Raw genomic sequence first — 16,451 nt, 5'->3', positions numbered from 1 at the left:
GACCTCTGCGCACTCTGCGCCTCAGCATCCACTGACCCCGCTCTGTCAGTTTACATGGCCTACCACTTCATGGCTGAGTTGCTGTCGTTCCCAATCGCTTCCACTTTGTTATGATACCACTGACAGTTGACTGTGGAATATTTAGGAGCGAGGAAATTTCACGACTAGACTTGTTGCACAGGTGGCATCCTATCACAGCACCACACTGGAATTCATTGAGCTCCTGAAAGGGCAGGAATCTAACACTTCCAACCAAACCTCTGACTGGTGATGACATATGATCATGAGCTCAACAGGTGCTTTGCGCTGTGTTGTCCACAACATTTTTTTTCTGAGGTGTTTTTCAACAAACAAGGAGTCCTTCTATGGTCAGTGTGTTCAGGATATGATGCAACAAATAACAGCAACAGAACAATAATCATTTAGTCTGTGATTCTTTCTGATTATTTAGAGGTTTATGTGACAATATCAGACATTTTCAGTTAGTCTCAGACCTGTTGACAGTCATCATGACTCTGCTGAACCTTTGTGTGTATTGACGATGATCAGTTGTCTCTTATTCCTGTCTCTCTAGCCAGTCCTGTTGTTGTGATGAGTCCCACCTCCACCGGGCCCCTCCCATCAGCCCCAGCCAGCCAATCACCTGCCTCTGTTCCCACCTCAAATGTTGCCTCGAGCTCTGCAAAACCTCAACAGAAATGTCAGACCATCGCCTGCATCGACAGGTAAGTCTTTAACACCTATCTCACGTCAGTCAGGGTGACTGCAGGTCAGCTTACCTGCTGGAGTTACCTGTTAAATGTTTTTACCCACTTGTTTCACCCCCACCTCCCTGACCCTCTGGGGGCGGCTCTTACCCAGAATTTCCTCCTGCCTTCAACTGTTTTGTCTGTGATAAATGTGTAAAGTGAACCAGCAGTATGTTTGATATTCATTCTTCTCAGATTTAGTCCCTTTAAGGGTCAGGTGTGTCATTAAAACCCCTGTGCTTCCCTCAGACCCCGCCCCCCTCCCTCTGCAGGTGGACTCTCACCTGACGTTCGGCACTTCTTATCAACACGACCTGAAAAGTGAATGAATATCATTTTAAATATAAGTCCGTTTTAAAGGATTAGTCTGGTGATAACCTCTCTGTGACTGTTTGTTCAGACTCAAACCAGCAGTCGATGATTCTGCATTAAATCACATCAATGAGCCGCACACGTAGAGCTGACTAAAGCTTTGAGGCTTTCACCATTGCCATGGTAATTGATATCCCAATTGGCATCTGTAAGCTTTTTGTTTTTTTGTTTATTTGGTTTTTGAAGACAAAGAAGATGTGGTGTCCGCTACACTGAGAAAGAAGCAAACAATATGGAGTGAGATACAAGTAATTAAAACTAGAGCTGGTAAATAAGTTTCCTTTTAAGGATTTGAGTCATTATGAGTCTCTCACTAAACTGAACCTTGTTGTGCGAGTCACTTGAGTCACTTGATTCAGTATTGCCTTGGGTTACCATGGAAACCCAGTCCTAGCCCATTGTCTCTTAACCACTGAGGTAGTAGGAAGTTCTGTGGACTCGTTGCAGACACGCACTAACTATTTTGGATCTGCTATTTTTGAGTCTGCCATGTTACTGGCATTACTATGACAGCAGAATTATCTGCAGTGTTTCCCTTAGATGAAAGTAGAGTTAATAAATGATGATGGACCAAGACTTTGGCTACCAGTGTAGCAACAAGCATTTATTTTTAAGTGGCACACAAGAAAAAGAAACGCACGACATTTAGCCACGCATGGGTAATGGCATAATAATAGATGGAAAAAAAAATGCAAAATGAGCAAATTGCTAGAAAAGTAATACAAGAACAGTAAAATATAACAATAACATTTATCAAGTTCAAAAAACAACAACCAAATGGAACAAAAATGCAAAATGTGCAAATTAATTAAAAGTGACCAAGAATACAACAAGAATGCAAAATGTGCAAATTACTAGAAAAATAATACAACAACAATAAAATATAGCACTTAAATATATTAAATACAAAAACAACAACCAAATTGAACAAAAATGCAAAATGTGCAAATAATAAATGCTAAGATAAAACTAAATATAGGGTTCGTACAGTCATGAAAAACCTTGAAAAGTTTTGGAAATTGAAAATGCATTTTCTAGGTCCTTGAAAGTTAGTGAAAAATAACATTTCCTGTAAATTTTTGGAAAAGTCATGGAAACTTTGCGTGGATAATATTAAGGATGCGTAAAACATAAATAAAATGATGTATTGTGCGATTAAAACAGGCACGTGTCAGGTATTAGTAAACCGGCCACCACTGTCAACGTATTTTGTGCCTCTGATTCATGTCTTCATGTCACTCCGCAAGTAGTCCATTTATTTGTCAAGACGGAACTTCTTTGAAAGCAGAGCTCCACCAAAGAGCCTGCAATCGTTGCGGAAGGTTATCTGATGTTTTCTCTATATGCATTCTGCTGCGGGATTTTCAGTGCTGCCACAAAAAAAGAAAAAAAAAAAAAGACATCACTTTTGTAGTTGTAATATCACGGGGGGCGAATGGCGAATTTAAGTTGCACACAGTGAAAGCACTACACCCTAAGTTATCTTGAAATCGATTATAATTGTCATTACTGCTATTTGTATAATTTTTACAAGTCACCGTTTAAGTTGAGTGACTGAAATCCTTGTCAACCTATTCAAAGGTTACAACAGGTGACTTATAGAACCGGCGTGAAGTTAGTTTTAGGTTGGATGTTCTGCAGCTATTCACTCGGGTCCAGCTGAGACTTTACTGAGGTTCCCAGTGTCAGCAGCAGGAGGACGGTCAGCTCACCTCCAGAGCCTCGCGCTGAATCACTGGAGACTGATTTAGGGACCGTCATTAAATTACTTAGCATAAATATATTAATACAAAATAATTGTTTTTTCAATATCTTTCATGTCTTGTAACCCAGTGACTCCAGCAGCAAATTGTATTAGTAAACTGGACCAATAAGACACAGCTCTTTTTATTGTATTTTAGTGCTTCCTCTATTTTATATGAATATTAATATGCAGAAATTGTGATTTTTTTTTTTTCTCAATAGCTTCCATGTCATGTGGTCCACTGACTTCTGAGACAGATTCTGTTTCCATAAAAAATCTACAATATAAAGAAAATAATGGTAAAAAAGTTCTCTAATGCTCAAGAGGTTATCATATTTTCAAGCAGCAAAGTCTACTTTTACACTATTTTGTCTCATGTCTTAGATTCTGATTCTGAAATTCTGAAAATGATAATTTTTTTCAAAAATCTCCCCAGTAGACACCATTTAAAGGGTTATTTTTCTAAATTTTCTTCTGGGGGGGCATGGACTCGGACCCCCCTAGTGTTGCTAGGTTACCGACTCAGAGCACCGCTGCTACAAAAAATCTTGGAGAAACACTGTTCTAAGAATTTTGGACGTGTGGGGCGGGTTAAGGTTAGGGTTAGGCGAACTATTCCTTTCTTAGCTGAAGCCAACAATGTGACAAAATAAATGTAGAGAGAGACATAGCGAAGCCGTATATTTTCCTGTTTTTTTATCCTTTGCCAATCACACCTAGGATCAAGTTGTGTCTGTGGTTTGATTTAGAGGCACTGACTTTCGGTCTTGGAAATTCAATGAAAGGTTATGGAGAAGTCATGGAAAACTATTGCTAAAAAGGGTACGAACCCTGTAAATAACTATTTACATTAATGACGTAGTGCTTCATTGTTGTTATTATTATTATTATATGTTGGCCTTTTAAAAATGCACACTTTACTTGTGCTGAGGCTACACCTCCTATCCGAAAGGATTTGTCCTGCTTTAGAAAAGACCCTCTCTGAGGGCACAGAGGTGGCAGCAATGCAGAGTCTAGTCTGCATTGCATTTCTTTCACCGGTGAAAGCATGTTTCTTGAACTGCGGGTCCAAAAAGATGCACCTGCCAAGACATGAACTTTTTCGATGTTACGAATCGCTTTTCTAATTCACAAGCTAGAATGTTGACCAGCCGTCTCACTTGCTCATTATTGGGAGGGTTTTTCTGCCCGTGGGCAATGATTCGCTGAACCCCACGAGCAATCAAAATTTCTTTTGAGCACGTCACACTAAGCACACTCGGTGTGCTTTGTTTATTGTAATGCAATTGCAGCTGTAAATATTCTGCAAATAACTTTGGACAAAAGTGTCTGCAAAATACTCTAAGTATAACTATAAAAACCTATGGTAAATATGCACAGTATATTTTACATACCTCTCTGAGCTCATCTCCACTGTGACCTCCTCAAAGGACTGTAGCACGTCACAAGCCTCCTTCACTGTTTCCCACTAAGCCACAGTTAGTTCTGGCAGCTGTGGGTTAACCAGTGCCGGTGTGGAGACCAGGGCCTCTTTAATTTGAAGGATGTGCTGGAGCATGTAGAATGTGGAGTCCCAGCGAGTCACCACATCTTGTTTTGGCTGCAACGTTGGCTGTCCCATTTGCTGCTGAACCTCACGCAGCTTTGCAGAGGCCACTGTACTTCTGTGCACATACTCCCCAATTGCCTTTACCTTATGGATGGTAGCAACTAAGTCAGGCTGCTAAAGTGCATTCCTGACAACCAGATTGATTACATGAGCAAAACAACTGACGTGGTTCCACTTGAGCACCTCCCTCACAGCCTTCAGGATGTTGCTGGCATTATCAGTTACACAAGCAGCAATCTTATCTTTTATGCCCAACTCTTAGGTCACTTTGTCCAGCTTGTATGCTAGATGCTCTGCTTTGTGGCTTTCTGTTATTATGAAACAATCCAATAAATTGGACTTCAATACAAAATCCTGAAGATAGTGACATGTCACTGACATGTAACTAGTGGTTGTGCTGGAGGTCCAGCAGTCTGTTGTTAAACAAACAGCAGGAGCAGTCGTGATTTTCTTCAGCTCTGACTTTGTCATACAGATTAACCACTTCATGAACGCCCCCATTTTAAGGTTCTTTTTCCAAAACGACATACCGAAATTAAAAGCATGACAGCTCCCACATAGTTTGAGACTCAGTGATGTGCTTGGTACCATTGGAAAGGTAACACCCTCAAGTTTTTTCTAGAGGTGTAAGTGTGATTCTATGACATACTGACAGAGAGTTACAGGGTGTTCATTTAGTGAAGGGTGTTCCTATGTTGGAACTGTGTTCCTTAAGGGGATAAGCAGCAACCTGTTGGAAATCGTGCCTCTGCTTGGAAGGACATATGAAGGGTCCAGAGTCTGTGTGTATTTCCTGAATCCCTTGTCATCCACAATTGAAAATGGCTCAAAGTCAGTCGCAATCATTTTGATAAGGGCCTCATCAACTTTGCTATGTTAAGTGGCTGAATCGGCCTTCTCATAAATGCCCCCGTTGTGGCTTGTGTTGGTCGCCTTCTTACAAGCTTGTGATGTTGTAGCTGTCACCCCTGTGCTGGCAGATGCTGTTGAAGATGTAATTGTAGCTGTCTCTGTTGTTTTTTTTGTTGTTGTCATTGCTGCTGCTGTTCCTTCTTGTGTGTCTTCAAGCAGTGTAGTGGGGTGCTTTGTTTTTAAGTGCCTCCTTAAGTTGGATGTGGTTCCTCCATGAATTGAGATCAGGTTTTTGCAGTGCTTGCATTTAGCCTGAGTATTGTTCTCCTGGTCAAAGTGCATTCACACGTTGCTCTTCTTTCTTGTGCTCATTTTCAGTAAATTCTTACTCCTTGATAGGCTCTCACTTCTCTTGTCACTTCTCTCTAAAGTGTCTACAAGAGAATCTTGGAATTGGGGGATGGGGACAACCCCCTTATCTACCAATCAGTTTCAAGATTCAAGATTCAAGAAGCTTTATTTATCCCGAGGGAAATTGCTGTGCAACAGTTACAATACAAAGTGGGAAGAAGAAAATAGAGAAAGTAGAGATAACATGAATAAAATAAAATAGAGTAAGATAAAAATAAAATAGAGGCTAACCTAACATAACAGCAATTCAATATAACATGTGACAAAATTGTAGTAAAAACTTAGGTATATACAATATACAACAATACGCAGTGCAAAATCGAAATAAAATAAGTACAACCTAAATGAGTAATGAGGAGCAATTGTCGTTGGGGTAAGAGGTCAATGGGGCTGGGTTAGGCTGCAAAAGAGATATAATAATAGCCTACTTACAATATACTACTTAATATTTATATATAATATTTATTAGGGCTCGATTAAAAAAATTAATCGAATTAATCAGAGGCTTTGTAATTAATTAATCGAAATGAATCGCATTTTAATCGCATATAAATATTTGACCTGAGAACAGTGAGAAGCAATTTTTTCACATGGATTTTAGTATACCATTGAATAATGACTGAATACAGAAGCTTAAGCAACAAAACATTGTTTTTGTTTTTTCAAGACCAACAGACCAGTGCAATTTTTGCCATAAAGTGTAGTAATAGCTTATTTAGGAATACATTTCAGAGGTTCAGGTAGCCTATAGGTAGGTAGACCTTCTGTAAACTATAACACTTTGTTTTTTAAGTTAAACACAATACTTTCAAGTACATTCAGAACATTAGAAACCCTGACTATCTTCAGAGGCCATAACAGACTTTACCAACAGCTGATCTAAACAAATCAATTTCAGTCCAACTCTCTGTAAATAACCTTGGCCAAAACAATAAACAGTTCAACATAAAGTGCCAGTTGCAACAACAACATAATAAATAGTTGCTTAGCATTTAGGTGATACCTGAGGCTTGATATGCTGCGGTGATACGCAAACTCCTTCTTGCATAATTTGCACACATCCGTGCTCTTATCTACGCTGCCATCCGTCCGCTTTTTAAAACAAAATTTCCCTTCCACGGGGCCAACCAGAGCAGTCTCATCTGCTTCTTCGTTCATTGTTGTTGTCTGAAGTCATGTGTCGGGCAAGCTACTCGAAAAAAGTAGTGAGCTAAGCTACAAGTTACTCTACATTAAATTAAGCTTCACTACACCGAAGCTACTCCCCAGAGAAATGTAGCAAGCTAAGCTACAGCAAAATGGCAAAAGTAGCTTAACTACATCAAAGCTATTTTTTTTTATATTGGAACAACTTCATTCCAAGTCAAAGCTATCTCAGTGATCAATAAAACTATCAATCAGACAGATAAGCAGGCAAAAATGTTACGTTCAATTGTTTATTAAACAATAATTTGTGCTTTCACTATTTTGTATATTTTATTATTCAACTATCAATGCACACTTAATTCTAACATCCATGGACAGACATTCACCTGCTACCACAGCAATATCCACCTGACTTACACTAATGGACAGTGTCCTACACTGTAGCATATTAACATGATTAAACAGCAAATAGTATATTATAGTTGTAGTTTTCGTTAAGGTTCTCTTGTCTTCTAGTTTCAGCTTTATAATCTATATTTGATATTTGAGTTAGACTATTTAGTTATTGTATATAACTCAGCCTTTAATTAGGGCCCGAGCAGGGAACCTGCAAGGACCCTATTGTTTTTCAAATGATTTTTATTATTATTATTATTATTATTTTTCTTCTCACAAAAGGATCGCATTTTTCACTGCCTGAACATACCCCAAAACTCACCAAACTTGGAATATAAGTCACACCTGGCGAAAAATTTTATAATCTATTGTCGTCCTGAATTTCCACCACTAGGTGGCGCTGTTATTAAGGAAAGCGCGTTTTGGCTAATAACTCCCATAAACTTTGTCGCACCTTCAAAAACCTTACATCGACGCGTTCAGTGGATTGTGCTGAATCTCGTGGTATAGGCCACGCCCATTTCCGCCTACCGTTTTTTTTCGCTACGTCGCAAAATGTCGAAAACCTACTTTTTCGAACTCCTCCCAGGCGATTTCACCGATTTGCACGAAACTTGGCACACAGCATCTGTGGACCATCCTGACAAAAAGTTATTAAAGGAATTTTGATAGACCACACAATACTCAAGTTATTAAATAACAACTTCCTGCAGATTTGGTTACAAACAGGAAGTGTTGCATATCTCCACATTGGTGTGGTCTAATCACATGAAACTCAGGATAGTACTTCACCATGAGCCCCTGAGGCCCTGTGAAAAATTTCAGGCGATGACCACAAGGTGGCGCTCTTTAAATTGATGTATTTTATATCTCCACAACGGTGCATCGGAATAAAACGAAACTTGGTACATTTATTGTCAGTGCCCTCCTGAGGACATCTGACAAAGGGTTTACCAATCCACCACTAGGTGGCGCTCTGGCGTCACTTTAATTGCATAATTGGCCCTGTGCCCACACCATAACACTTATGGAAATGAAATTCATAGAGGTGCTATAGAATGGCCCCTGTGACTCACTCACCGAAAATGACCACCAGGTGGCGCTATTTTCAATTCAAAAGCGTTTTTGGCTCATAACTCCCACCTAATATGTTGCACATTATTAATCCTCATATTTATGTATTCCCTGAATTTAGCTGAATTGTTTGATGTAGGCCACGCCCACTTTTACAGTAACTTTCCGTTCGCAAATTTGCTAACAATGAAAAACCTACTTTTTCGAACTCCTCCTAGACGATTTGACCAATTTGCACCAAACTTTGTATGTAGCATCTGTAGACCCTCCTGACAAAAAGTTATCAAAAGAATTTTGATAGTACATAAACTGCCCGAAATATAAAATGACAAATTCCTGCATATTGTGTTGAAAACAGACAATCTTGCATATCTTTACAAAATACTGTCTGATTATCACATAGATACTCTTCTTTGTGTGGTTTGGCATGATGAGGCTTTGTGTAAAATTTGGTGCAAATCGGCCAATAGATGGCGCTCTGGTCGCAGTCTAATCAGTGTCAATGGGATCTTCAAGTCCTCTTCAAAACTCATTGACCTTCATCCTTTTCTTGTCCCTCATACTTTGAGCTGGCCACTCCATTCCAACTTTAAAAGAGTCAGAAGCCCTCCAACTATTGGGCATGTAATCAGTTTTTGAAAATCTTTTACGGTTTTCAAATCATCACAGGTTTAGTTTTAAGGATTTTTAGGCCGTCTTCGGATTTTATAATGGGTGTGTATTGGGTGAGCTAGAGTGCGTGACATCATAGCTACAGTGGAGAGCAGATGGAAGAACTGGAGAAAAAGTTCTCTTCAGCTTGATTTGGATCCCACGTCTTTTACTTCACATAGACAATATATACAGGGAAATGTAGGAAATCTTGTTGGCTTTCAGCTGATGGTCTTATTTCAGATGTAGGACTTACACTTTTGGCTGTTTGTGGTTTGTGACACTGCTGCAGGGAGACAAATTCAAACAGTACAAAAGTCAGTTCCACCATGGAGGCTTACCCACTGCTTAACAAGAACAAGCTGAAAACTGAACTGTCTCACATCTACAGCAATGATGAGTTCAAAAACCGTAGTGGAGCTGTGGCTCTGTACCAGCTGGTCACAGAGTGCAATCGTCAGGAAACCTTTTCAGAGACTGTGGCTCTGCTAAACATCCTCATCACAACTTCTATGACTACAGCTGAATCTGAGCGGTGCTTCTCAACACTGAAGAGAATCAAGACCTTCCTCAGGAAGATAATATCTTCTTAATGCAGTTGCCATGCTCTGTATGGAGAAGAAACGTATCAAAGACATCCAGCTGAAAGCCGATGGTCTTATTTCATATGTAGGACTTACACTTTTGGCTGTTTGTGGTTTGTGACACTGCTGCAGGGAGACAAATTCAAATAGTACAAAAGTCAGTTCCACCATGGAGGCTTACCCACTGCTTAACAAGAACAAGCTGAAAACTGAACTGTCTCACATCTACAGCAATGATGAGTTCAAAAACCGTAGTGGAGCTGTGGCTCTGTACCAGCTGGTCACAGAGTGCAATCGTCAGGAAACCTTTTCAGAGACTGTGGCTCTGCTAAACATCCTCATCACAACTTCTATGACTACAGCTGAATCTGAGCGGTGCTTCTCAACACTGAAGAGAATCAAGACCTTCCTCAGGAAGATAATATCTTCTTAATGCAGTTGCCATGCTCTGTATGGAGAAGAAACGTATCAAAGACATCCACAACTTAAACCACAAAGTCACTGAGAAATTTGCATCTTTCAAGAAAGAAAGTGCTAAATGTATGTATAAAAAGTACAACTGAAAACACCTGAACAGTTTCTTCACAGGTTTAATATGTTACTACCAATTGTCAACATTGTTCTGCTTATAAGGCAGCGGAGCAAAACAACCCACCTTTTCTCCTGTATTCTTTTCAGTTTCATGAAACCTTAAGAACCATATAACATTGGAAGTTTAATGTGCAGTGCTGTTGTTTTCATCTGACCACTACATGTCTATACAATGTTTGTAACAGTATTCATTTTACTTGATCTGTAAGTGTTAAAAAGATAATATTACTAATGATAAATGTTTGGAGATTTGTTTTGACATTTTATGTGATATACAGATATAATCATAATACATATCTTTATAGTAACATTGGAGTTTGGGAGGCGTTTTCCCATTTCTTCTTGTGTGGACATTTCCTACTTTGCCTCTGCTAGTGCTCCAGCATATGTGCAGCCACAGAAACTGTAAGATAGCTCTACAGGTGAAGGTCCAACAGCTCCCTCTACTGGTGCAAAGAGTCAGGAAATGCTCAGTCACAGAAACTGTAAGAAAGCTCTACAGGTAAAGGTCCAACAGCTCCCTCTACTGGTGCAAAGAGTCAGGACATGCTCAGTCACACTAAAATGCAGCAGACCAGTCAGTGAGCAGACCGTGTGGAGCTGCATGGACTTTCTGTGGGTTTCCCTAATGATGTGTGCATTCTTGAGGAAATGTACGTGGTTTCTGCTTGTAGTTATGGATAATTTGATCACTATTGCAGTTTACACATAGCCTGTGTCTCAGTAGTAGTTAGCTGCACTTTGCTTGCACTGCAGCTACATTTGGATTGTGAGGACTTAATGATGAATATTTCGTTTTTAATGCCGATTTTTCAACTCAATCTGTTTGTTGGGATTGTGACCATGCTCATTACAGTTTAAAGGTCGAAATATGTACTGTGGTTAACAGTCAGTATATAAAGCTATCATGCTGTTTAGCCGTCTATAGGGTCGAACACTGTACTCGTGAAACCCCCCCTTGAGCTGCAATTTCATCCTCTTCTTCAGATTTCATCATGCAGCAGGTGACATCTCACATCCCATCAGTTAATCAGTTCTTCTCTGACCTGGCATCGACTCAGTCTTTGTCCGGGCAATCATGCAGTAGTTCACACAGTTTTTCTGACTTCAGTGTACATCATTTCAGACCGGCAATAGCAGTCCATCGAATTATGAAGCAACGACTTCCTCAGCGGAAGGTGTTGCTCGAGCATGCCCCGACGGCAGCAAGCCCCGACGGCAGCATGCATCGACGGCAGCACGCCCCGACGCGCGTGGACTGCGAGGGCCCGTTCAACGCTGCTTGCAGCTTTAATTGTATTTGTTTCTTTTACCTACCTCATTGTTTTTGGATTTTGATTTATGTCAAGTGGCTGTAACACTTTAATTTCCCTTTGAGATTAATAAAGTACTCTATCCATCAACCAGTGTCTCATATAACTGGCAGTTTCAAAAGTGGTATTTTTATTAGGCCCACTCTGTAGTAGTAGCTATATCTACATACATTTTAAGCTAATCATTTTGACTAATCACCATACTTTGGTTTTGTTGAAATAGCATTTTTGCTGTATCCTGTGCTGGTTAAAAATGACAAAAGTAACAATTCAGAGTAATGTTTCTCTGTTACTGTATTTGTTTATTATTCAAGTTTGTCTTTTGCATCCCTCGGGATCAACTCGTCTCTGTCCTCCTCACCCTCTGCCATCTTTCCATCAAGTAACGTAACTCACTGAAGCTAACCTGTCTGTGTTCCCGTGCAGCAGAGACGTTGTATGCAAGGATTAGTCCGTGGTGTCACCGTCATACGGAAGTGCTTCTGTCGGCTCCACATACACGGCCATGTGTGGCGGTGGCATCACCGACTTATCCTTTCATTTCAGACCGCAACAGAAAGCTCCGCTGCGCTGAACTTCAGAGGTGTTCATAGAAATGTAGCTTGTGTGGACGCTACCGCGCTACTTGGTCAATAAAAGAGCTAAGCTACTGTAAAGCTATTTCATTCAGAAAGTAGCGACGCTACCACCACGCTACTGAGAAATGTAGTTAAACTAATAACGCCGCTACTTGTAGCGACGTTACTGCCCAATACTGCATGAACGCTATGCATGAACGTTTGTTGGTGCTCCAGTATAATCGGTACCCCTGAAACTCATCCAGTGAGAAACGTTCCGCGGTGCAAAAATTAGTGCGATTAAAATGCGTTAATTTTTTTAACGCGTTATTTTTGTGTAATTAATTAATCGTAATTAACGCGTTAAAGTCCCGGCCCTAATATTTATATATCAATTATTTAATTTTGAAAAGATCGATCAACATTTTATTGTGCTATATCTATACACCAAACTTACAGTAGCCTAGGGATGTGCTTTTCACACTGACTCGAGGAAGTCTAACCCAGAGACTTCACTTCTCATTCAGAACGTAGCCGGCTGTTTGCGCTATCCTGCTCTGACTCGAGTCGCGAGCTCCGAATCTGCTGCTGTGTTTCCAGAGCAGGCTCTCGAGCTATGGGCGTTTCCGGCATCGTGACTCGCAAGCTACGAATCTGCTGTGTGCCCGGCTCAGGCTCGCAAGCTATGGGCATTTCCGGCAACGCGGCTCGCGAGCTAATGCTAAGATGAGTCAGCTGTGTCTCCGGCATCAGCTCGTGAGCTAGTGGGCTATGAGCTTGCTATGTATACAGCTCTGCGTGACGCTATTTATCATTTTAGATTTGATTATAGTTGGACTCAAGTGATTCGAGTTAATGATACTAGGGATTCCCTACTCACAGGTTATTTTAAAGACCCGGGTTAAAGATCTGGATGAGTCACGATTCATACACATCTAATTAAAACCGGATGATACAAGCACACAGAAGAAGACTGTCCTGATGAGGGGGCACTTCTGCTCAACTCTCCTGACATCTTGAGAGGAAGTCAGACGGTGCTCAGAGACGGACATGATGGTTTGAGTCTGAACAGGAGTTTTAATGACAAAAATAACAATATAAGATAACAGCAGACTGATCATGTGACTGAACATTGTGTGTGTGTGTGTGTGTGTTTCAGGTCTGAACTGTCAGATCATGTGGAGAGTATTGATAGCAGTCTAGAAAACCTGCAGAGCATCCTGAACACACAAACCTTCACTTTTGACACCTCCCCGCTAATGGAGGTCAGTGTGAGTCTGTGATAACTGTGTAGATTGACATATGTCATATATATTATAAACTATAGATGAACACATGTCATATATATATTATAAACTGTATATTAACAAGTGTCATATATATTAAAAACTGTAGATGAACACATGTTATATATATTATAAACTGTATATTAACACTTGTCATATATTATAAACTGTAGATTAACACTTGTCCTATATATTATAAACTGTAGAATAGCAGAGGTCATATATGTTGACACATGTTACATATAACGGCAGTGTACAATAGTATGTGTCACACTCATTGACATTAAATGTACTGATGTAAACTGTGTTTTTAGTTTTTCAGCTCGTCTGGTCTTTCTGGAGACTTCGACCTTGACAGTTTGGATACTGTGAGTTTATCTGCAGACTTAGACTTATCTGTTTCTGCACTTCGTCTTTGAGTTTTAATTGAAAACTTTGATGAATATGATTAATTTATTTAAATTATTATTGTACAAACATGTTTAAGAGTTAGTGTTTTTACATCCATTTATGGATATGTTATTGTTGGCACACCTGTCTGACTGTGATGTCACTGTTTTGTTTTAGCTGCTGTCTGATGACGTTCCTAAAGGAAGTGATGAAAACAGCAACCCCAACCACACAGGTAACCCCAACCACACGGGTAACCCCAACCACACACTACCCCAACCACACAGGTAACCCCAACCACACGGGTAACCCCAACCACACACTACCCCAACCACACAGGTAACCCCAACCACACACTACCCCAACCACACGGGTAACCCACACCACATAATACCCCAACCACAAAGGTAACCCCAACCACACGGGTAACCCCAACCACACACTACCCCAACCACACAGGTAACCCCAACCACACACTACCCCAACCACACGGGTAACCCACACCACATAATACCCCAACCACAAAGGTAACCCCAACCACAAAGGTAACCCCAACCACACACTACCCCAACCACACAGGTAACCCCAACCACACACTTCCCCAACCACACAGGTAACCCCAACCACACAGGTGACACCTACCACACGGGTAACCCCAACCACACAGGTGACACCTACCACACGGGTAACCCCAACCACACACTACCCCAACCACACAGGTAACCCCAACAACACACTACCCCACCCACACGGGTAACCCCAACCACACAGGTAACCCCAACCACACACTACCCCAACCACACGGGTAACCACAACCACACAGGTAACCCCAACCACACACTACCCCAACCAAACGGGTAACCCCAACCACACACTACTCCAACCACACGGGTAACCCCAACCACACACTATCCCAACCACACGGGTAACCCCAACCACACACTACCCCAACCACACGTGTAACCCCAACCACACACTACCCCAACCACACGGGTAACCACAACCACACAGGTAACCCCAACCACACACTACCCCAACCAAACGGGTAACCCCAACCACACACTACTCCAACCACACGGGTAACCCCAACCACACACTATCCCAACCACACGGGTAACCCCAACCACACACTACCCCAACCACACGTGTAACCCCAACCACACACTACCCCAAACACACGGGTAACCCCAACCACACACTACCCCAACCAAACGGGTAACCCCAACCACACACTACTCCAACCACATGGGTAACCCCAACCACACAGGTAACCCCAACAACACACTACCCCACCCACACGGGTAACCCCAACCACACAGGTAACCCCAACCACACACTACCCCAACCACACGGGTAACCCCAAACACACAGGTAACCCCAACAACACACTACCCCAACCACACGGGTAACCCCAACCACACAGGTAACCCCAACCACACACTACCCCAACCACACGGGTAACCACAACCACACAGGTAACCCCAACCACACAGGTAACCCCAACAACACACTACCCCACCCACACGGGTAACCCCAAACACACGGGTAACCCCAATCACACACTATCCCAACCACACGGATAACCCCAACCACACACTACCCCAAACACACGGGTAACCCCAACCACACACTACCCCAACCACACGGGTAACCCCAACCACACACTACCCCAACCAAACGGGTAACCCCAACCACACACTACCCCAAACACACGGGTAACCCCAACCACACACTATCCCCAACCACACGGGTAACCCCAACCACACACTACCCCAACCAAACGGGTAACCCCAACCACACACTACCCCAACCAAACGGGTAACCCCAACCACACACTACTCCAACCACACGTGTTACCCCAACCACACACTACACCAACCACACAGGGTCAGGGGCCGCATCCTTCGAAGGCTGCATCTAAAGATTGACTGCGTCACAGCTTTGGGTAATGGCTTTGGGTAACCCCAACCACACAGGTAACCCCAACCACACACTACCCCAACCACACGGGTAACCCCAAACACACGGGTAACCCCAACCACACACTACCCCAACCACACGGGTAACCCCAAACACACGGTTAACCCCAACCACGCACTACCCCAACCACACGGGTAACCCCAAACACACGGGTAACCCCAACCACACACTATCCCAACCACACGGGTAACCCCAACCACATACTTCCCCAACCAAACGGGTAACCCCAAACACACGGGTAACCCCAACCACACACTACCCCAACCACACGGGTAACCCCAAACACACGGGTAACCCCAACCACACACTACTCCAACCACACGTGTAACCCCAACCACACACTACACCAACCACACAGGGTTAGGGGCCGCATCCTTCGAAGGCTGCATCTAAAGATTGACTGCGTGACAGAGGCGTGACGAGGCCACCACATTTTGAAAAGCTCGACTGGTCACGCATGTAGGAAAGTCTCTGTAGACCACAGCATCTCATTTAAAGTCGCTTAGTTCAGCCTTTGTGGTCGAGAAAGCCACACCGTCTTATACGACCCTTCTCAGGATGCAACCCCCGAACCTGACACAGCTGTGGTCACCAAGATGACTTTAACCAATAAATGACATCATAGACATAATAGGCGTGTTCAAGTTGAACTCCAGCTGACCGCCTGCAACAGTGAGATCTGCTGGTGACTGCAGGGGCGGGGATAGCAACGCTGCTATGAAGTCGGACACTCTCTATGTGACGGG

At 42.3% G+C, this 16,451-nt stretch overlaps 1 protein-coding gene across 3 annotated transcripts in view; it reads left to right on the top strand.

The window, feature by feature from the left end:
- The window catches only part of hsf1 (heat shock transcription factor 1), a 43,882-nt gene that overhangs the window by 24,869 nt on the left and 2,562 nt on the right, over positions 1-16,451 (top strand). For 2 of the 3 annotated variants that reach the window (XM_030410508.1, XM_030410507.1), the window contains exons 10-14: positions 575-725; positions 999-1,070; positions 13,209-13,314; positions 13,650-13,703; positions 13,903-13,960. In XM_030410508.1, the coding sequence (XP_030266368.1) occupies positions 575-725; positions 999-1,070; positions 13,209-13,314; positions 13,650-13,703; positions 13,903-13,960 (441 nt within the window). The remainder of the gene's footprint in view (positions 1-574; positions 726-998; positions 1,071-13,208; positions 13,315-13,649; positions 13,704-13,902; positions 13,961-16,451) is intronic. The other variant, XM_030410509.1, reaches the window with a different exon arrangement.

This window comes from Sparus aurata, unplaced genomic scaffold (assembly GCF_900880675.1).
Source record: "Sparus aurata unplaced genomic scaffold, fSpaAur1.1, whole genome shotgun sequence".
NCBI lineage: Eukaryota > Metazoa > Chordata > Actinopteri > Spariformes > Sparidae > Sparus > Sparus aurata.
The sequence above is the reverse complement of the archived record's forward strand: the minus strand, read 5'-3'. Positions and strand labels throughout refer to the sequence as shown.